This window comes from Mus musculus, chromosome 7 (genome assembly GCF_000001635.26).
Source record: "Mus musculus strain C57BL/6J chromosome 7, GRCm38.p6 C57BL/6J".
Taxonomy (NCBI): Eukaryota; Metazoa; Chordata; class Mammalia; order Rodentia; family Muridae; genus Mus; species Mus musculus.
The window spans coordinates 16,222,200-16,244,407 of NC_000073.6; the positions used below are offsets into that span (position 1 = coordinate 16,222,200).

Below are 22,208 nucleotides of genomic sequence, written 5' to 3' on the forward strand. Positions count from 1 at the left end.
TTGGGTGATTTGACGCCCTCTAGAGGCCAGAGGAGGGGTTATAGGTAAGTGCCAGTCCCTAGCCGTGTCCTCTCCACAGCCCTGTAAACCCAGAATTACTAGAAAGTCAAAAGTTTCGGGTCCAAAAAACAAAACAACGCACGCCTCTAATCCCAGCACTTGGGAGGCAGAGGCAGGCGGATTTCTGAGTTCGAGGCCAGCCTGGTCTACAGAGTGAGTTCCAGGACAGCCAGAGCTACACAGAGAAACCCTCTCTCAAAAAAACAAACAAACAAACAAACAAAAAGTTTAGGGTCAGCAAGGGAGCTCAAACACTATTAAAACAGTCCCGTGACTGGGCGAACTAGTGCACGCCTTAAATTCCAGCACTTGGGAGGCAAAGGGAGGTGGATCTCGGTAAGTTCAAGGCCAGCCTGGACTACATAGTGAGTTCAGGTCATCCAGGACTACATATCTAGACCATCTCAAAAACCTAATTAAATTAATAAGACAGTCATGTGGTCACTCTATCACTATAACTCACTAATAAATAATCAGATGTAACCCCAGCAGCCTTAAGCCAGGGACCAGCTCTGTGCTGATCAGTCTTGTGTCCCCTTAAAGCCCTCTCTAGAGCCACACATGTTAAATTAATGACTAAATGGGTGAGAAAAGACTCCAGAGAAAACTACACAGTACTCCTCGATGTGCCAATCACTGGGGAACTGAGCCTCAGTTTCCCCATCGATAACCTAAGAAAACTTGTTGCAAAAAAAAAAAAAAGTCGCTGAAAAGCATATATAAAAATATATAGGCCAGGCTGGGTTGTAGCCAGGTTTTGAGTTCTCTGTTTCCTCTTCTGGTTTCTCTGTGCAGCTCACTTTTTCCCCCCATTCAGATATTAGTGCACTGAAGCTGTCATCTCTGACCTTGCTTCTAAAAGCAGCTCCCTCCACAGAGCGGGCATTATTGCTCAATATTTTATTTCTTTGCTTATTCATGTATTTCAGACAAGAACTTTCTCCTTTGCCCAGGCTCCAACTACTCATCCTTCCACCACCGCCTCCTGAGCGCTGGAATGTTCTTCACCCCGTCCTATTTAATCTTACTTTTGTGACTATCTCTGTGTCCTCCAGTAAGATGTGTGCTCCGTAAAAGTGGAGAACTCTTCTGTTTTGTTCACCAAAGTCTCCTCTGTGCAGAGAAAGAACCCCAGACCTTAAGAATGTACCCCTCCCCAGGTAGTACAATACTAAGGGTAAAGAAGACATTTGGGGGCTGGTGAGATGGCTCAGTGGGTAAGAGCACCCGACTGTTCGTCCGAAGGTCAGGAGTTCAAATCCCAGCAACCACATGGTGGCTCACAACCATCCGTAATGAGATCTGATGCCCTCTTCTGGAGTGTCTGAGGACAGCTACAGTGTACTTACATATAATAAACAAACAAACATTTAAAGAAAAAAAAGACATTTGGAAGCATATAATCTAAATCAATGATTTACCAAGGGACTTATATTCACAGCAAGCAGTAAAAAGAAAGTTTATGCACCTTTTTTTTTTTGAGACCGGGCCTCATGTAGCCTAGGCTAGCCTTCTTATGTAACTGAGGATGGGCTTGAACTCCTGGCCCTCCTGTCTCCACCGTCTGAGTTCTGGTCTCCCACGTTTGTATCAACACCAGCTATTTTAGTTGGTGCAAAGGATTGGTCCCTAGGCCTCATCTAAGCTAGGCAAACAAGGAACACGGAAGACGGAGGGGAGGAAGCAGCCTGGCAATGAGACAGAGAAATAGGGTGGATCGTAGACACACACCAGGGCTAGGACTCAGGCTTGGGAGCTGAGGTGGAAGGGAGCCATGGAGGAGTTTCAGCAGAGGAAGCATTGTAGACAGTATCTGCTGTCCATATGAAAAACAAACAATGGCGAATTGTGTTAGTCAGGGTTCTCTACAATAATGGAATTTACAGACTGAATCTCTTTGTCTATAATATATAGAAAGGGGATTATTAGAATGTCTTACAGGTTAGGGTCCAACCACTAAACAATGGCTGGCTATAAACAGAAAGTCCAAGAACCCAGAAGTCACTCAGTCCATAAGACTGGCTGTCTCAGCTGGTCTTCAGTAGATGCTGAAACCAGGACACTGGAATTCTGTGGGACTGTGATAGGCAGCCTATTTTGGTTGAGTGGGGCTTGTTCCAGTGACTCAGTAGAGAACTCTACAAGGGACAGAAAAGCAAGCCACGTTCCCAGAGACAGGTGCCTGACACCACAGAGCCCCCAACTCCATAATTCTGTGACTATCAGTCACGCAGACAATGTCCCAAGCTTCTGGCATTCTGGCTAGACTCCACCCCCACAGTTACCTGACTAAGCCAGGTATGCTCCTCCCCACAGTTACCTGATAGCCCAGCCCACTATCAGAGGGGCTGCTTGGCCCCTCCTTGCTCTCTTTAGCCCTCACCTTTTTTACTCTCTAGCCCTCCTCCTCTCTCTCCCTTCCCTCTCCACGTGGCCATGGCCGGCCTCTCTCTCTCCTTCTACCTTCTTTCCTTCCCTCTGCCTTTCTACAATAAAGCTCTAAAACCATAGACTGTCTCTGCTCATCAAGGCCCGCCGTGCTTGAACGATGGGATAGGCTTTCCCCTAAAGAGCCATGTCCAACCTCCCGCCGGAAGGCCATCCTGTGCTCCAGCCATGGAGCGGACCAAGGACTCTCGCCTGCCTGGAAACCATCCAGCGCCTCCTCTCCCCCTGCCCTCTCCTCCTGCCCTCTCCTCCCTTTGGCCCCAGGGCTCAGTGCTGCCCCGGAGCCCCCATTCTATTCTCAGCTCTTCCGTGGTATCCAGCGTGGGATGCTGGAGGCTGGGAACCTGGTGCCTAGGACTGCCCCTTGTCCACCACCGCCGAGTGGGGTCATTGGCTTCCCACAGCCAGACACCCACCCGGGGCCGCATGGAAAGCATGCGGCACTCCTCCCATGTGCGCCTGCCCAGAGCACCGGAACGCTGGCAGGACGCGGGTTCTTTCCCACTCCCCTCTTTCTCCCACACCCACGGCCCTGCAGAATTCCAAAAAAAGTGGGCTCTAATGCCAGAGAAGGAATGGACTTGCTAGCAAGGCAAGAGAAAGCAGACAAAGACCAAAAGCAAGCATCCTTCTTCCATGTCTTTATATAGACTCCCAGGAGAAGGCGGGGCCCAGATCAAAGGTGTGTTTTCTCACCTCAAGATCCAGATCAAAAGTGGTGTCTTCACTCTTCAAGACCTAGATCAAGGAAGGGCAGTGGTGCTGCAAAATCTGTCAAAATGGCAGCTAGCCACTCCTTCCCATCCCAGCCTACAGCCACCTGCCCTAGCAGGAGTTGTCAAAAATGGTAGCTCCTATCAAAATGGTGGCACCATGACATCTCTGCAGCCTGCAGCCATCACAGGAGCTGTTCACAGTGGTCCACCTTTCCTGCCGCAGACTACAGCTTTGGTGAAACACTCTGCAGGAGCTGTCCCACGGGAGCTGTCCACAGTAGCAGTACCTCCTTTCCAGCCTTCCTGAGCAGCATCCCGAGAGATGGAGCCTCAGCCAGAGCCACCTGTGGACGGGATCAATTTCCCATCCTAATCCATGGGCCCCATGCAGGGGAAAGGCAGTGAAAAAAGCCCCCAATCCCTGAACAGGAAAACCCACAAGTCCCTGAGCTTCTCATAAAAACCCACCAATACCTGAGTCCCCCCAAGCTCAGGATTTACACCAATCCTAGTAACTTTAATTTTTTTCAAATCCTATTTTTAATGATGGTTCTTAAACTCTTTAACTTTCTTATAGCCCACCACCCACCAGAGGTACTGGAAAAGAAAGTATATGGGGCAGGGGGAGGGGGAGTGTGAGAAATGAACTTATCTTAAAGGGTTCTTTGGAGATTTCTCATCTGTGTTGTCTGGAAATCGGCAGTTCAGTTCACAGGTTAGCAGTGGCAGCTAGATCCATTTGCAAACACTTCATGGAAACACTGAGAGTGGGGATAGCAAACACAGATCAGCAATGGTGGCACTACCTAGCAGAGACAGCCAGGCCTCAGCCTCCGCATGAGTCAGCTGGAGGGACCAGGAGGCAGGCCAGGAGAAGTTCTCAACTGTGCCTCTCTCAGGGAAGTGAAGACCAGTGAAGAAGCTAGACCAAGAAGTGCTGGAGAGCTAGCTCTATAAGCAAGCCTAGCTCAGCCTCCATCACTGTCCAGCTAGTCCTTTTTATATGCTCTCCAAACATCACGTGTCCTCCATGGGTCTTGCCTCAGCACGTGCATCTATCTCAGCTGACATCACTGTGCCAATCAGCCCGAGTTCACGGAAGCAGCAAGAAACCATGGCACATCACCAGAAGTTTTTTGCTGCATATCTCTCTACGGAGTCCTGACAAATGCAGTTCAACTACCCAGTGTAAGGCAGACCAACACATACATGTTGTTAGCAAAGAATCCGTTATCGTATGTCCTTTGACGTGCTTGCTCTAGCAGAGAACATCCTTTCTCCTGTGTCTGCTTCAGCTAGACATTCCTTCAGGAGTCTGCCTTAGTCTTTCACCTGTGTCTGCTTCAGGAAAACACTCCTTCACGTGTTTGCCCCAGCAAAACCCCCTCCAACACAAATGACTCTTCAAAGAACCCTTATGTTCCCACTTCAAATCCTCACTCTGGAAATCTCTGCCCTGAAAAGCTCTGCCCACTAAGAAATCCTATATAAGCCCTGCCCTTGTCCAGTTCCCTGTTGCCCATTCCTGGGAGCAGAGGGCAGCCACCCCTGGCTTCTTCCCTCTTCGCTGGACCCTCCAATAAATCTCTTTCGTAAGATTTTCTCTGTGATGTAACTCTCTTTTCAGACATAGAAAAGAAGCAATGAAGAGAAGACGTGAAGAGAAGGATCAGGGACGGGGCTCTGAGCTCCTCAGTTCAGCTGGGGACCCCCTCCCCTGGAAGCTGTAACACTCTGCTGAGGAGGCTTCCTCTCATAGCTATGTCTCAGGATGCCCTTCCATTGGGACACTGTGCAGTCTCAAAGCTATAAGGCTCCTGACCTCCCGTGTCTCAGGATGCCCTTACACTGAGATACCTTCTCCCCTCAGATCGGTAATCCATTTGAACAGGAGCACTTACACCCAGCACTTAAGATGCAGAGGCAGATGAATCTCTGTAAGTTTGCAGCCAGCCTGGTCTACAGAGCAAGTTCTAGAACATCCAGGGCTACCCAGAGAAACCCTGTCTTGAAAAAAAAAAACAAAACAAAACTGGAATCAAAAGATGTGTGTCTTCCTACCTTAAAGGTAGACTAGGAGTGGATCCATCTACTTCAAACCAAGCAAAAAATATCTCACAGGTATGCCCTCCATTTCTGGATTGTAGTTCATTACACATGTAGTCAAGCTGGCAGCCAAGAATAGCCATTACATGAACCAAGATGAGGAAAAAGAAGAGCAGAGTAGTGGGCCCTGAACAGAGGGGCTGTAATGTGATTTATTTTATGTTCCTGGCCCTTTAAATGATTCCCCCAAAGACTAGTCCACTCACAGTTTGTAAATGCTTAAGCTAGAACTGCTTGACCCTATGACCTTTAGTGTCAGTTGCCTCTTAGACTTCTAAGAACAGAAGAGGATATTTTAAAAGCCAGCAGAGCCTGAGAGACAGAGAGAAGGGCCCAGGAGGCAGAGTAGTAGGACTGGAGTAGGGTCCAGGTGGCAGAAGAGTAGTGTCAGAGAGTAGGATTAGAGCAGCCAGTTGATGCAGAGAAAGAGTGAGCAGATTGAAAATAACAGGCAGTTGAGCCAGGAGAAGCTGAGCTGGGGGAGAGAAGATACTGTTACGAGACAGGAGAAGAACCCACAAAGTAGCTAAAGAAAAATAAAAGCTACAGTTGGCCAGACATAGGGCTACCTATTTATAGGGAAAAGAAACATTAAAAGACAAGTGGCCACCAATGGTGGCTAGGCAGAAAGTGAGGTTTGATTTCAAGTACAGTGGAGCAAAAGGCAGGAAAAGGAGGGATAGTTATTTTGTTTCCAAAAGCCAACAGGGTGTTTCCTGAGGCTGTTGTTGGGACATCCCCAGCATGGTTTTAGCAGCAGTTTTTTTCTTTTCCTTTTTCTCATTTTGGGATGTTTTGTTTATAAAACACTGACTGAGCAACTGGACAAAAATGAGGGTGGAAATAGAGAAGCTCTGGAATAAAAAAACAGAAGGCAGGACATGCAGTTCTAGAAAGAGCTAATCGCACCTTCAAAGCAATGTTTATAAAACAAAAGGGGAGAATAAAAAACCCAGGGATAGACTAAATAGTGTTCTGTTAACTTTAAATTTTCTGAACGTTAATGAAAAAGGAACAACAGCATCTGAGAGACACTAGATTACAAAAAACAAAAAAGAACAAACTGTGTAATTGAATCATCCTGTATACTACATTCTCATGTGTTAACACATCAGAATGGAAGCCAGCAAATGATTTTCGTTGGGGATGCAGATTTGTTTATATTTCTATAGGAAACAAAAGCTGTGGATAGCATCAAAACTGATAAAGTTCAGAGTTGAGTAGGGGAAGTTTCTGAAAATCTTAGCCATCCAAAAACAGCAAAGAAGAAAGCCTGGCCAGCCACACTGCCTTCCACTGCCAGCCAGAAAAGCCTGGGCAAGAAATGTTCAGCACCTAAGCACTGACAGGCCTATGAGCAGGACTTTGGTCTCCTGCAACACAGAGCCATCCACAATGCAGAATAACAACAGATCCACGAGCTGGACTTTAAGATAGACTATGCTGAATGCAGCATCCTGCAAGCCCAATGTGGGTCTGCAAGCCAAAGGTTCACAGAGCTGGAGCAGATATTGAGAGACTCCATCAAAGAAACTCCGGAACACAAGATGCTAGAAGATAAGATAGTCCAGGAATACAAAAGGAAACAGAACCCACACTTCCAGAAAGAGAAGTGCTGCTGTTAGGTTCCTCTCTCAGTTGTGGATCTGCTCCTGAGTTGATCAACAAAAGGATCACATCAGACCCCTGGGAACCCTGAAAAGGACATTAGAGGAAACGGAGAAGCCGCTTCAGAACTGCATAACGAGTAGCTAGAACTGTTGGGCTTGGGGTAGGGAAGCGTAAAAATGAAAGCTCTATTTTCTGAGAACTCAGGAAAGTAAATGCAGTTTGGGATCTGAACTGCATCCCAAAGGGAGATTGAACAATGTTTTTAAGGAGAGAGGGAGCTGGGGGCAGAGGGGAGCTGCAGTGCTCTCCAGTCGTATTTTGACATTGTGGGTTAAGCAAGGGAGTACTTGTTGGAGATTGGGCCGTATCCAAGGCACCTGGCTTCCAGGTCCTTAATTTATTCCCCTAGTTAGGTCCAGAGCTCAGAGTGATAAGAGGACGAAGGAGCAGGTCAGCTGCATGCAGTTAATTAGGGCATAATAGGCAATTGGTTATATGTTTTTATAATGTATGCACCTTGATTTAATTTCTATATTCTTTACCTGTTAACAGACAGTTAAGAAAACATTTGGAGAAGTGAGGTAGGAGTTCGTTCCTAGGCCTGGGAACATGAACTCATCTGACCCGGCCAGCAAGATGGAGACATTGTCCCTGCAACATCTGGACTCAGACAGCTGTTTACAACAGAAGCTGTTCTGCCGTTGGGAAGTCCCCAGCTGCCTTAGGGCCTGGAACCTTGAATTTAGTTTCTCCCTAGGATCAAATGGAGTTTGAAGACAAAATGGTCGTACTTAGAGTAAGTTTCTTTTGCATGTTCCCAACAAAACAAGCAGGAGAAAATGTAGTGTTTATTTTCCGTGCCTGGCCCCATGGCTAGTCACCTGACTCTTTGGGAATGCTTACACATTAGAACTGCTTGACCCTTTGACCTTCAGTTCCGGTTGCCCCTGGGCTTCTGGGAACAGGAGAGGATATAAAAAGCTAGCAGAGAGTGGCAGAAGGGAAGTGGGCAGGAGTAGGGTCCAGGAGATAGAAGAAAAGAGATTGAGCAGAGCGAAAACAAGAGGCAGTTGAGCCAGGAGAAGCTGAGCTGAGCCAGAGAAGATACTGTTACGAGACAGTTAGGAGAAGAACTCATACAAAATAGGGAATAAAGGAAGAAATAAAAGCTACAAGGAGTTATGTCAGCCAAGCCTGCGAGATGGTAGAGGAGATGGTAGGGAGTTGAGGCCTGGCCACTAGAAGTGTGATCACCAAGATAGAAAGATGGGAAAGTTATTCTGTCTGGACCATATGAGTTGGGTATCCCTTATTCAAAATGCTTGAGACCAGAGCATTTCAGATTTAAGCTTTTTTAATATTTCAGATTTTGAAATATTAGCATAGGTATATAAAGCGAGATACTTTAGAGATGAGACCCAAGCCTGAATACAGAATTTATTCCTTTACATTACCTCCTCATAGTCCTGGTTTCAGTTACTTTCCTCTTGCTGTGATGAGATGCCATGACCAAGCCAACTTATAAAAGAAATCATGTAATCAAGCCTTGCTGAGAGTTTTAAAGGGTGAACCCATGACCAGCCCAGCAGGGAGCATGGCAACAGGCAGCTAGGCAAGCATAGCACTGGACATTAGCTGAGAGCTTACATCTGATCTGCAAGCAGAAGGCGGGGGGGGGGGGGGGAGGTAAAGCACCAACTGCAGAGTAATGTAGGCTTCTGAAACCTCAGATCCAATCCTCAGTGACACACCTCCTCCGACAAAGCCACACCTCCCAATCCTTCCCAAACAGTTCCGCCAACTGTGGACCAAGCATTCAAATGTACGAGTCTCTGGAGATTGTTCTTATTTAACTACCACAAGCCTGAAGGTTGCTTTTACACCACGGTTTGAGGGGGGCTGTGGGTTTTGTTGTTACTTAGGCGGTTTGGTTTTGGTCTAGGTTTGGTGTTTGTTTTGTTTTGAAATGCTTATTTCTCTTATGAGTGTTTGCATATTTATATGTGCACCATGTGCATGCAGTGCTCAAGGAGGCCAGAGGGGGGTCACTGTATCTCCCAACACTGGAATTACAGATGGTTGTGAGCCACCATCTGTGGGTGCTGGGAATTGAACACCAGTGCTCCTGACTGCTGAGCCATCCCTCTAGTCTTAAGGTTCTGGTTGTTTGTTTGTTTGTTTGTTTGTTTTTGTTTTGAGACAGAGTCTTCTGTAGCACAGGGCTCAAACTCACTAGCCACGGGTGACCTTGAACTTCTCCTGCCCCTTCCTCTTGAGTGCTCTGATTGTAGACATGAGTCATCACACCTGCAACCTGTCCTATGAGGTCTGGTGTGAGTTTTTCCATTTGCTCTTCTAGTCAGAGTACAGAAAGTTGTGGGGACCTGAGGATGTAGCTCAGTCAGTAGAGCATTTGCCTGCTATGCACAAGGTTTGAGGTTCCATCCCTAGCAATGCATAAACTGGGTGTGGTAGGTGGTTTGAATGAGAAAAATGCCCATAAACTCATATATTTGTATGCTTAGTCCCCATGTGTTGAACTGTTTGGGAAGGATTAGGAAGTGTGGCCTTGGAGGAGGTGTGGCCTTAGAGGAGGTGTGCCACTCAGGATAGGACTTGAGGTTCAAAATCCCACATCAAGCCCAGTCTCAATCTCTCTCTCTCTCTCTCTCTCTCTCTCTCTCCCTCCCTCCCTCTCTCTCTCTCTCTCTCTCTCTCTCTCTCTCTCTCTCTCTCTCTCAGTCGGGATGTAAAGCTCTCAGCTTCTGCTCCAGTCCCATGCCTGACTGCTTTCCACCTTGGTCATTTAAAACTCTTAGCAGTGTCTCTTCCCAGAGATGAGGGTTGCTAAGACCTAGGACATGGAGCACGGTGACTCACTCCTGTAGAAACTCAAGGTCATCCACAGCTACATTTCAAGGTTTTAGACCAGCCTGATCTACATAAGTCTCAAAAAAAAATTGGACTTTGGGGCATCTTGGATTTTGTATTTCCACATAATGGGTGGATGTTCAAGCTAACTTAAGTTTGAACTACATACTAAGAAAGTCTTTGTGACTGCATTGCTATGATCAAACACCATACCCAAAAGCAATATATGGAAGAGAGAGTTTATTTGTGTTTCCACTTCAAATGGAGTGTCCATCCTGGCGGGGGAGGCTTGACAGCAAGCAGCCAGAACAGGAAGTGAGGTCACATCTTCAGTGGTATATATAGCTAACTGGAAGTGGAGCAAAGCTGTAGACTCTCCAGGCTTCCTCCAGCCAGGCTCCACCCCCTAAAAGTTCCACAAACTCGCCAAATAAACGTGCTTATGGGGTACATATCTTTCAAGCTCCCACACCAGATAGGGGTGAATGTTCAGTGAGAAATTAGACAGCAGTATCAAACATTTGGAAAACAGACAGAGAGATGGCTGCTATTGCAGAGAATCCAAGTTTCCAGCACTCACAGTAGGCAAACTCACAACCACCTGTAATTCCAGCTCTGGGGAAATCTGATGCCCCCTAGTGGCCTCCATGGGTAGCACACACACACACACACACACACACACACACACACGGAAAACAACTCACATGGGATACAAATCCGTTATAATCAACAGAATACACTAAACACAATTTTAATCTTTCAAGGAAGAACTACATTAAATTGTTGTTGTTGTTTTGGTTGTTTTGGTTTTTGAGACAGAGTTTCTCTAGGTAGCGTTGGCTGTCCTAGAACTCACTCTGTAGACCAGACCAGCCTCAAACCCAGAGATCCACCTGTCTCTGCTTCCCAAGTGGATTAAAGGTGTGCACCACCATCACCTGGAAAACTACATTTAAAAAAAAAGAAAAATGATGGACATATCAAATCTGTTGCTAAGCCACCACCCACCACCAGCACTACTGCACAGCAAGCAGTTCTTGGGAAAATAGTGAACTGTGATTCACTGAAAACGTAAAGAAGTATGTGTATGTTAAGAAACTAGCACAAGCCAGCTGTGGCAGTGTGGGCACGTAACCCTGTCCTTACTCTAGAGGTTGGCAAAGGAGGCCTGGCATGAGTCTGAAGGCCTGCCTGGGCTAATGGAGAAAGACACTGTCTCAGAAAACAGATTTTAAAAACCACACAAATGGGGGCTACAAGATGGTTCTGTGGGTAAAATATTCAACACACAAAGAGGAGGACCTGTGTGTGGATCTCCGTCATTCATATAAAGCCAGGCACCATCTCACACACCCACAGTCCCAACACTGAGGAGGTGGAGACAGGAGATTGCTGTTCGAGCAGTCTAGATAATTCAGTAAGCCCCAGAGAGACACTGTCAAAAAATAAGGCAGAGGTCTGGCAAGATGGCTCATCGAGTAAAACCCTTGCACTACACCTGAAGACCTGAATTTAATTCCTGATGCCCACAGAATGGAAGAAGAAAGCCAACTCCTGAAAGTTGTCCTTTGTGCACCACAGCGTGTATGTGACATCACATGCACACACTGATAAATAAATAGAAATAAAAATTTTTGAGGGATGTCTGGAAAGATGGTTCAATGGCTAAGAGCACGGTCACTCTCTTCAGTCACACCAGAAGAGTGCATTGGATCCCATTATAGATGGTTGTGAGCCACCACATGGTTGCTGGGAATTGAACTCAGGACCTCTGGAAGAGCAGTTAGTGCTCTTAACCACTGAGCCATCTCTCCAGCCCAATAAGTCTCTCTTGTATGGCTATTTCTGGAGAGACATGAACAAACATTTACTCCTGCCATATAGGGAACTGATTGACAGTCCAAAGTAAGGGTGTCACTAAAGTCCAATAAAATGTTTTCCTTTCTAGGAGTTGCTGTGGTCATGGTGTTCCTTCACAGCAATAAAACTCCAAGACACTGTTTGAATGAGCTTGGTGTCTTAGTTAAGTTTTACTGCCAGCTTGACACAACCTGGGGTTGCCTGTGTAAAGGGAACCTCACTGAAGACTTGCCTTCATCAGGTTGGCCTGTGGCTATGTCTGTGAGAGAATGTCTTGACTGATGTGAGTGGATGAACCCACTGTAGGTGTCACCATACTTAGGCAGGTGACCCTGGGGTCTGTAAGGAAGCGACCTGAGCATGAGCAAAGAGCTAGCATGCAGACAGTGCTTCTCCATGGTTTCTGTATTCAAGTTCCTGTCCTGACTCCCCTCAATTAGGAATTATGATGTAGCAGTGTAAGCTAAATAAACTCCTTGCTCCTTTAAACTGATTTGGTCCGAGTGCTTTATTACAGCAGCATAAAGAAAACTACAGCACTTGGGGAAGAAGGGACCTGGTGTATGTGGTCAGTTTCAGGAATATCCTGAGACTTGTGAGTTGTTTACATCCTGATTCTTAAGCAGTGTAACTTGTTTCAGTTTGGAAAAATTATTGCACAGCCGTCTGAACCAGAGAAAGCTTAGAATAAACAACAAAACACAGTATTTTTTAACATCAAGAGATTTTATGTATAGTTACACAGAAAATACATTTGGAAGATCTCATGAAATTTCTCCTTCATTGTTTTAAGACTAAAGAATTAAATAGAAACTCTCAAAGTGTACTTTCCTTTTCTTCTTTTTTTTTTTGTTGTTTTTGTTTTTTCTTTTATTTTGTTAGATGCCACGAAATAGGTAATAGGCAATGCCTTAACCGTATGTGTGTTGTTAGGCCCAAGGCCTCTTCCATCCTTGTCAAGGGGGAGTGCTAACCTCTCCTTTCATACAACACCAAAGTGTACTTTCAAAAAGAAATTTTTGCCAGGCAATGGTGGCGCACGCCTTTAATCCCAACGCTCGGGAGGCAGAGGCAGGTGGATTTCTGAGTTCGAGGCCAGCCTGGTCTACAAAGTGAGTTCCAGGACAGCCAGGGCTACACAGAGAAACCCTGTCTCAAAAAACCAAAAAAAAAAAAAAAAGAAAGAAAGAAAAAATTTAAAAGACCTTCTGAAGAGGCTCTCTGGTCCAGTAAATTAACCAAAACTTTTTTGAACTTTTCAGACAGACAGATGTATACATTGTTCAAGGAGGGTTTGGGGTGGAGCTCAGTAACAGGACAGCTTCCTAGAGTCCCCCTGTGAGGAAATCCAGATGTCGCTCAATTGATAGAGCATGTGCCTAGCATGCATGAAGCCCTGAGGTTGATCACCAGCACCCCATAAACTAACGTGTGGTGATACAGACTATAATCCCAGCATTCAGGGGATGATGAAGGTCACCCCCTTCATAGTGAGTTCAAAACCATCCTGGGCTCTATGAGACCCTATCTCAAAAAAAAAAAAAAAAAAAAAAATCAAAAAAGAAAACCAAGACCAAAGCCAGGCCCTAGGGATCTGTGGGGGAGAGTTGGCTGGACACAGTATGCCATAGGCGTTAAAGTTCTGCAAACCTGGAGTAAGGTGGGGATCTACTCAATGTACAGCATATACCTGTATGATTTTTAAAAAAAAATAAAATAAAATAGTTTAAAGATCCTCGAAAATAACAAAAAAGACACCAGCAACACAAACAGGCCCACTGAGCAGTTGAAAACAATCAGAGTGTGGACAGAGGAAATGCAGTACTTTCTAAGACAGAGGAGGGGAGAAAGAGACAAGACGGAGGAGTTTGGGGCTGGTGAGATGGCTCCGCCAGTAAAGGTGCTTACAACCAAGCCTGACACCCTGAGTTCGATCCCAAGGACCCATATGATGGAAAGAGTTGTCCTCTAACCATCGTCCCACCCCACCCCTACTCCCTCCATGCTTTCCGACACAGGCAATAAATAATTAAATGTAATACCAAAATATAAAAGATAGAGTGAGTTCCTCTCTCACTCTTAGGGGACTTAGGATTTATCTGGGCATTTGTGTTGAAGAGATTGCAAGATAGGAAGAACCCTTGTTTCTGGGAGGGATGCAAGTCAGGGAAGGCTTCTTGGAAGAGATACCCCAGAGCAAGGCCTTTGTGTTTGCTCTGTCTGCTTGGAATAGTTCCCCAGATTTAAGCATGGATGCTCAGGTCCATTAGTCAGGTTTTGGCTCAGTCATTACCCGTTGTTCAGGGTGCTAGCCTACCTGACCTAGGCTGTCCAACCCTGTGTAGTGTGTGTGTGTGTGTGTGTGTGTGTGTGTGTGTGTGTGTGTCCCTAAGGTTAAGACTGGATGTCTTCATCTGCTACTCTCCACCTGGATCTCACTATGTAGATCAGGCTAGCCTGGCTCGACCTCCCAAATCTCCATCTGGACCTCACTACGTAGATCAGGCTAGCCTGATCTCACTATGTAGATCAGGCTAGCCTGGCTCTACCTCCCAAATGCTGTAATTAAAGTTATCACCACCGTGCCTGGCTCCACTCTATTTCTTGAGACAGGGGTTTGTTGATTGGGCTAGACCACTTGTCCAGAGAACCCCTTGGATCCACCTATTCCCTCAGTGCTGGGGTTAGAGGTGAATCACCATACACAGCTCTGTGAAGGTGGTGGGGCTCAAACTCAGGTCCTGGTTTGTACAGCAGGCACTCGAGCAGTCTCCCCAGCACCCTCTTTGGGTTCTATGGAACATCTCAACCTTGACATAGTCCATATCCCGTCAAGTGTTTCCTATACGTCTTCTTGTGTAAACTGCTAACTCCTGGGGAAGGAATTGGCTCCAGCCACTGTCAGCCCGGGACCTTTATATCAGGGTTTTGAACGAGCAAGTGCACAATGAATATTGAATGAAGAACAAAAGCCATCTCCGAGCTCCTGCATCCAGCTATGCTTGAAGCTGCACAGTTGTGCGATGGCCTAGGAAATCCAAAGCCCTCTTGCCTACACCGGCATCTCAGACACCATTTCGTGGCTGGTGGATATGGATACCTTGGTCACCGCACTTTCCTCATCCTGTGGATCCCTCAGGGCCCAGTGGCATGCAGCCTGGAGTGACTTGCAGAGTTGTTTTCTTCCGAAATACAAAAACATTATGGGATTGAGAGCACTGTGAGCCAGGGCCAGGCCATTAAACAGAGGCTCCGCCTCCAGGACCCGGGCGAGGAGCAAGGAGTGCGGAGGAGCCGCTGCAATGATTACCCGCAGGACGTGATAAGGGGTCCAGCAAATGAAAAACCCCACCACGACAGCTGTGCCCAGGGGCCAATGGCGGCGGGCCATCTGCCGTTGGAGGATGCCGTGACAACCGGCCATGAACACCAATGGCCCCAGGAAGCCAAAGAGGAATCGAACAGTGGTGATGGCAACCTCGGCGCTGACCGATCCCCCATAGTCTATGCCACACACAAGTCGGGGAGGATAGTGCTCCTGAAGCAGCCTACGGTAGACAGCAGAAGGCACAGTCAGCAAGAGGCCCAGCATCCAGGAGGAGGCCTGGACCACACGCACCCCAAATGTTCGATGATCTGCACCCTTCCAGGAGGGCCTGAAAGCCAGTAGGAAGAGGTCTCCGCTGAGGCCGGTCAGGAGCAGCACACTGGCATACATAGACAGAATGGTGATGGAGGACAACAGCCAGCAGCCTGCCGCCCCGTATGGCCAGTGGCCCTTTTGGGCGATGGGCACAGCCAGGAAGGGCAGAGACACACAACAAAGCAAGTCGGCCATGGTCAGGTGCAGGAACCAAGAGGCCCCAAGCCTGTGGCGGGACTCTTTCCAGGTCACCCACGCCACCAGGGTGTTGCCTGGCACACCCACCAGGAAGACGGCTGCATACAGCACAAGCAGGACTATCAGGTAGACATCACTAGTGAAGCAGGTGCCAGCTGGGCAGTCTACGGGCACGTCCGGAAGGTCACTGTAGTGTTCATGGTCATACTCATAGTCATAATACTCGCTGGTGGTGTGGTTCATCATTCTGGCCCCCAGACACCTGCAGGGGACAGGAGGGAAAGTCAACGGAAAACTCCAGCTTTGCTGTCCCCGGGCAAGGCGGGTCCAGCGGCTCCATGCTAGAGACACCAACACTGTGGCGCAGGGTGCCTGCACTCCAGGGTACCAGCATTCTGTGCCGGTTATTGCCAACTAAGGGATGAGCCTCTAGGAACTCCACGGAGGTCTGGTCTTATTGTGCTAATTGATGTGGGCAGATCCATGCTAACTGTGGAAAGATCCCTGGCTGGGATCCTGGAGAAAGAGGGCCAACAAGATGGCTCAGCAAGTGAAGGTGCTTGTCACCAAACCTGATGACCCGCGTTCAATCCCTAAGACCCACACGGTGAAAGAGGAGAAAGGGTGCTAAAAAGTTGTCCTCTGACCTCCACATGTCTGCCAAGCAGCACATACATACTCACACACATACAGAAAATAAAAATGAAGATTTTTTTTAAATGAGATAAAAATAAATGGGGAAAACGTGGGCAGCAGCATGCAATCACCACTAGTGTTTCTCGACTGGTTTCAACGTGATCAGCTACTTCGAGCTCCTATTGCCTTGAATTCCCCTCCATAATGGACAAGATATTGGAACTATGAATCTGACTATAATAATATGTGGTAATATATACTAGTATATCATATACAATATTATTAATATAACTATCAATAACCTTATAATCTTATTAATTTTTGCAATTAATATAATTTATATTATATACATTAAATATATAAATGAAAATAATATATTAATAATATTAATTTATATGTTGGTAATAATATCATTAATAATATAATATTGTTATATATTGTATAATATTAACAAAATCATATAATATATATTAATGTATAATGAATAGTAGATAATATAATTGTATTGATATTAATATTATATTACATAGTATGTATTATAGAAATATTATAATATTAATTCTCTAGATTATATATAATATATAATGACATAATATATAATAATCTATAATAAGTACCTTCTCCCTTAAGTAGCCCTTTAAGAGTATTTTATGTAGACCAGAATGGCCCCAAACTCACAGAAATTTACCTACCTCTGCCTCCCAAGTGTCTTGGGATAAAAAAGTGTGCCACCACATCTGGCTGTGGAGTATTTCATCACAAGCAACAGGAAAAGAAACTATTAAGATAGAAATAATTAGCCAGGCAGTGGTGGTGTACAACTTAATTCCAGCACTTGGAGCAGAGGCAGAGGGATCTCTGTGAGTTTGAGGCCAGCCTGGTCTATAAAGCAAGTTCCAGGACAGCCAGGGCTACACAGAGAAACCCTGTCAGAGAGAGAGAGAGAGAGAGAGAGAGAGAGAGAGAGAGTTGCGTGTGCCCCTGGGGAATTTTAGGTGGGTGTTCTACCACTGAGTCACGCCCCCAGCCCCTCATGGTGTCTCTTCACAGCAATAAAAACCCTAACTAAGACACAAAATTACCTAATAAAATAATAATAATAGTTTTAGGATATTAGAGGGCACCATTTTGTGCACGTGCAAGGCCTGGCCCCAAACACCTTTCAACACTGTGTTTTGATACAGTCTTGGTAAGCCGATTCTGCAGCTAAAGAGGCAGAGAGAGGGTGAGTAACTTAGTTAAAATCACTCAGCTAAGAAGACAGAACTGAATTGCAGCGTGTCCCTAGGGAGTCCAGAAATATTACCGGCCCCAGATGTGAGAAACTGGGAAGCTAGTCAGCCGTGTATCCCCGTGGCCCTGAGCTGACCCGCAGTCACGGCTGGCTCTGTCTGTGCACATCCTCCTCTAGGACCCAGCTCACCAGTTTGGTGGGACAGAAGAACTAAAGCCTAAGAAACACACACAAGACACAAAGCAGGCGGGGAAGGACAGGACCTGGGCGGGAGGGGACACCCAACCCCATGTCTGGAGTGGCTGGAACCTGCAGCTCTCATCTGACTATTTATGGGTTGTCTGGCACTGCCCAAAGCCTTGGCCAACACTGTTAAAACAGGAAGGACAGAACGGAAATTGGGACACTCTCAGCTCTGCCAGGTAGCCAGCTATGAGGCCAAGCCATTTTTCTGAGTAGTTTTCCTTCCTTAAAGTAAACTGTACCTGTTTAAAAACAAAACAAAACAAAAACTCACCTGTCACCCCAGCACTCAGAGGCTGAAGCAGGAGAAATGCCATGATTTTGAGGCCAACCTGGGCTATAAGTTAAGACCCTCATCTCAAAACAAACAAACAAAACAAGCAATATAGAGCATAACAAGAGTACAAAAACTCAAAGCTTCAATAGCTGTGTGGCCTTCAACAAGCTGCGGAATCTCTGTGTACCTGTATAGGGATAATCACAGACCCCACCTGGGAGAGCGAGCGCTGCGGATAGTCAGTGTAGTTAGCGGATCTGCTATGGAGACAGGCTGCCACAGTGCTCGTCCACAGCAAACAGCAGACAGGGTGTGCCTGCTCGTGTGTGTGTTTGTGTGTGTGTGTGTGTGTGTGTGTGTGTGTGTGTGTGTGTGTGTGTATGTGTGTGTGAACTGCTGTTATCACTACCTCTCTTCCCATCTCTGACCCCACCCTTCACAGCTACTACTGATAATAGTCTGGGACAGTTTCTGTACTCAGTCACTATCAGCCTATGGTATTTCCTCTGTAAAGAGAGACAAGGATGGTTCCCAGAATTCATGTTCTCTCTCTCTCTCTCTCTCTCTCTCTCTCTCTCTCTCTCTCTCTCTCCCTCTCCCCCCTCTCCTTCTCCCTCTTTCTCCCTCTTTCCAACTTAAGTAAGGGCTCCAGCACTGAGCCACGCCCCCAGCCCCTCACTGGGGGATTCTAGGCAGGGGGTCTACCACTGAGCCACACCCTCCAGCCCTCCACATTTTTTCAGACTGGATATCTCACAGAACCTCAAGTTTGCCAACTGGCTCAACAGATGGGCCAGAGAGTAAAAGAAACCTTCTTTTCTTATCTGCCTTCTCATCTGGGATTACAAATGGACACTTCTGCACCCAGTGACATTGCTTTCTTTTACAGTAAATCATTTATATTTGTTTGGCTCTATACACAATACATAAAATATTATTGCCATTATTTTACATATGTCTATGCACACAAGTGTTGGCCACATGTGTGCAGTTACCTGCTGGGGCCAGAAGAAGGCATCTGACTCCCTAGAGCAGGAGTTACAGGTGTTCGTAAGCCACTGATAAGATGGGTTCTGAGAACCTAACTCAGGACCTCTGAAAGAACATTGCATGTTCTTAACCATTGAGCCATCTCTTCAGCTCCAAATTGCCACTTTTAAGTATAAGCCAGGAGTATGCCTTTAATCCCAGTGCTCTGGAAGCAGAGGGAGGTGGATTTCTGTGAATCCAGCCTTGTCTACATAACGAATTCCAAGACAGTCAGAGCTACGTAGAGATATTTTGTATCAATAATAACAACAACAACAACAACATACAAGCTGATGAGAAAAGAGATGGTGGTGAATTTGAGCAAAACTCAAGAACATTCATATATAATATAAATGTCGTAATGAAACAGATTATTTTATATGATTCAGGGCTGGGGGTGTGGCTCAGTTGGTAGAGTGCCAAAGTCCCTGAGCTCTGCTCCCAGCACTACATAACCTGTGTTTGATGATCCCTGTACTCTGGAGGTGGAGGCAGGACACTCGGGTGTTCGAGATCACCTCAACTACATAGTGAGTTTGAGGTCAGCCTGGACAGCATGAGCTCTTGTCTCAGGAAAATACAACATATATAATCTGGAATGCTAATTCTGACTCCCAAGATTTCAAAATGAAAGCTTCTAAGGCAAACATTATGAGCCTCTCCACCCCTTCTCGCAACCTCCTTTATGCCTCCCTTCCTCACCTCTCTTCTGACTGGTCCCAAATTGGCCGAATGCACAAGCACAGCAGACCTCAGCAGCCGCAAGGAAGCCCAGAGTCTCTCCACCAGGGACAGTAGCGGGCCTGAGTCTCAGCAATGCAACCCTTCCCCAGATCCTATGGGATTCTCTGAGGACCCTGCGCAACCTTCTTAACCAGGAAAAACAGGCGTGGCCTCCGCTAGCCCCAGGGAAATAGTTGTCTTTTCTTCCTCCCCGTGAGTCACAAATTAACCCACAGACAGAAAGGTCGGAAAAGCCGAAAGTGTGTGCCTCCACCCGCAGCCTCACTACTATCAGCTTCCTGGAAGCCAGAGGTGTGTGGGCTTTGAACAGCAAGGTCTGGAGGGCTATCTCTGAAACCACTTCCCACCCACCCTTGGCACTAAAGGACCCCTAAGATTCTGCAGTAATCACCAGCGGCCTGCTAACCCTCCACTGACCGGCTGCGCTGTTCTCTGCCTCTCATTCCTGCCAGCCACAGACTCTTAAAGATCTTTCCTTCCTCAAATGTTGTGAGGATGATAGCCCAGAATGAACCCTCCTCAGAAAGATCAAGAAGCTGAGCCCAGGGCCTGAGGTTTCCGGGGAACATAAAATGCAAGTCCTGTCATGCAGTGGTGGCGCACACCTTTGATCACAGCACTCAGACAGGTCTCTGAGTTCGAGGCCAGCCAAGAGTCACAGAGAGACAGCCAGGACTACATAGAGAAACCCTGTCTCAAACCCCCACATGCCCCAAAATAAGCAAATCCTGTCCCCTTTCTGGGCCTCTGGTTTTTTTACCTGTAAAATGGGAAGACAGCAGGCATAGGAGAACATGCTTGTCACTCCAGCACTCCGGAGGCAGAGGCAAGGGGGAGCTCACGGGAGAGATCTGTCCGGTCCCCATGGGTGGATTGGTGGGGAATGTGCTCGTCACACAAGCATGGGGACCTGAGGTTGAAGTTCTGGAACCCATATAATAGCCACATTCAGTAGTATATGTATGTGATGCCAGCGTTCAGAAAGGAAGACAGCCAGGGAGTCAAAATCCCTGGAAACGTGGGCCAGCTGGCCTTTGCCATTACAAGCAACAAGAGACTCTGTCTCAAAGTAGAAAGGAAAGCTCTAGAATTAAGGCTAGCCTCTGACCTTCAAATACAAACTGTGACTCTCACAGGCCCATGTGCACAGATATTTAAAGTGAAAATTATTATTAGATATTTATTATTATTATTTGTAGTAGTAGTAGTAATGACAAGAACAAAAAAGAAGTTGGCTATAGTGGCTGGGTTTGGTTTGGTTTGATTTGGGTTGGGTTGGGTTTGAGACAGGGTCTCACGTAGGCCAGAGTGACTTCAAACTCACAGATTTGCTTTCCTCAGCTTCCCAATTGTGGGAATTAAAGTGTGCCCTAGAGTACACTGTCTTAAACTATACACCTACAGCATGGTGCAGGCTTAGGACACCGAGCAGGACATGGCCTCAACCCTGACATGGACTCTCGTCACTCAGCAGTTCCTGATGGTCGTCTTTCTCTCTGAGCCTTGCTTAAGGCTGAGAAGGATGCGGTCACAAATTCTTCTGTTGATATTTAGAGCATAAAGTCATGTTGTTAGAGGAAATTGCTTCTGGGTCAAGGCACTACAGATTCTGTGATGCAGGCCTCTCCTCTCTCTCTCTCATCCTGAAAGGCCTCAGTGTTCTCCACACCTCAACATGGGAGACTTACCTGGTCAACAGATGTGCCAAGATGATAAAAGGTCTGGAGCAGTGCACAGCTCAGTGTTAGGATATTTGCCTAGAATCCTCCAGCAAAGGATTGGGGGCCTGGCTCAACAGAACCAAGAACTCACCAATGAGGGGCTGGGAGTGTGGCTCAGTAGTAGAGCTAGGGCTAGGGCTCCTCAGGTGAGAGTGCTTGCTGCTGAGAGCGGTACCTATGAACCACCTCTCCAGGGCCCTCCCTTTCCTTCCACCTTGTGTTTAGAGACCAAGGCTCTCAACTTGCTCTAGATGCTCACTGATTAACCCAGGCCTGCTGGTCAGCAAGCCCTAGAGATCCATCTGTCTCACTCTCCCGTGCTGAGGTTACAAACACAACCCACCGTGCCTCTGTACCAGGCAAATCCATAGCCTGGGCTGGAACGCATATCCTTATGTTTAAATGGCAAACACTTTACTCACTGACCCGTCTCCCAGCCCCTCATATTTCATCCCAGAAGACTCTACTGCAATGTAACAGCTTCCTGGATGTGAGCTCCCGGAGGTCACCGTTACAAGGGAAGGCGGCTCTGGCCCCAGGCCTTGGAGCCCTGCATCTGAAGAACAGATAGGTGTGTAAGACCCAAGGGTCCAGAAGGCTGGGGCTGGGGGAGGAGAAAGAACACACTAGAGTCCGCCAAGCTCTCAGCCCACTTCCTTTCCTGCTCACTTCCCCTTCCAACCCTGTTGACATAAGCAGATTCCACAGGCCACACATTTGGCAATCCCCTGGACTCTGCAAACTTCTGTTTTGAGCTGCGTTGCTTAACCCTGACCTGCCTGGGAGTCACCTGGGGTGGGGGTCTCTCAAC

The 22,208-nt window shown here is 46.9% G+C and overlaps 1 protein-coding gene and 1 non-coding gene across 12 annotated transcripts; both read right to left on the minus strand.

The window, feature by feature from the left end:
- Positions 1-12,387: 12,387 nt before the first annotated feature.
- On the minus strand, positions 12,388-21,955 carry C5ar2 (complement component 5a receptor 2). Of its 11 annotated transcripts, XR_881730.3 has the most exons (3): positions 20,094-20,165; positions 14,222-15,775; positions 13,621-14,183 (listed from the first exon to the last, which is right to left on the minus strand). XR_881730.3 is itself a non-coding variant. In NM_176912.5 (2 exons), exon 2 carries the CDS (start codon positions 15,757-15,759, stop codon positions 14,725-14,727), a length of 1,035 nt encoding a protein of 344 aa, NP_795886.3. In that variant the 5' UTR covers positions 15,760-15,775; positions 21,824-21,955; the 3' UTR covers positions 12,388-14,724. The 11 variants fall into 11 exon arrangements, 10 of the variants coding, with proteins under 10 accessions (NP_795886.3, NP_001139477.2, XP_011248896.1 ...); NM_176912.5 differs by lacking the exon at positions 20,094-20,165 and adding an exon at positions 21,824-21,955 and having other exon boundaries at positions 12,388-15,775; NM_001146005.2 differs by having other exon boundaries at positions 12,388-15,775; positions 20,094-20,132.
- LOC115486844 lies at positions 12,539-12,665 on the minus strand. The gene has a single exon (XR_003947191.1). It is a non-coding gene; the product is annotated as a U6atac minor spliceosomal RNA (small nuclear RNA).
- Positions 21,956-22,208: the final 253 nt, after the last annotated feature.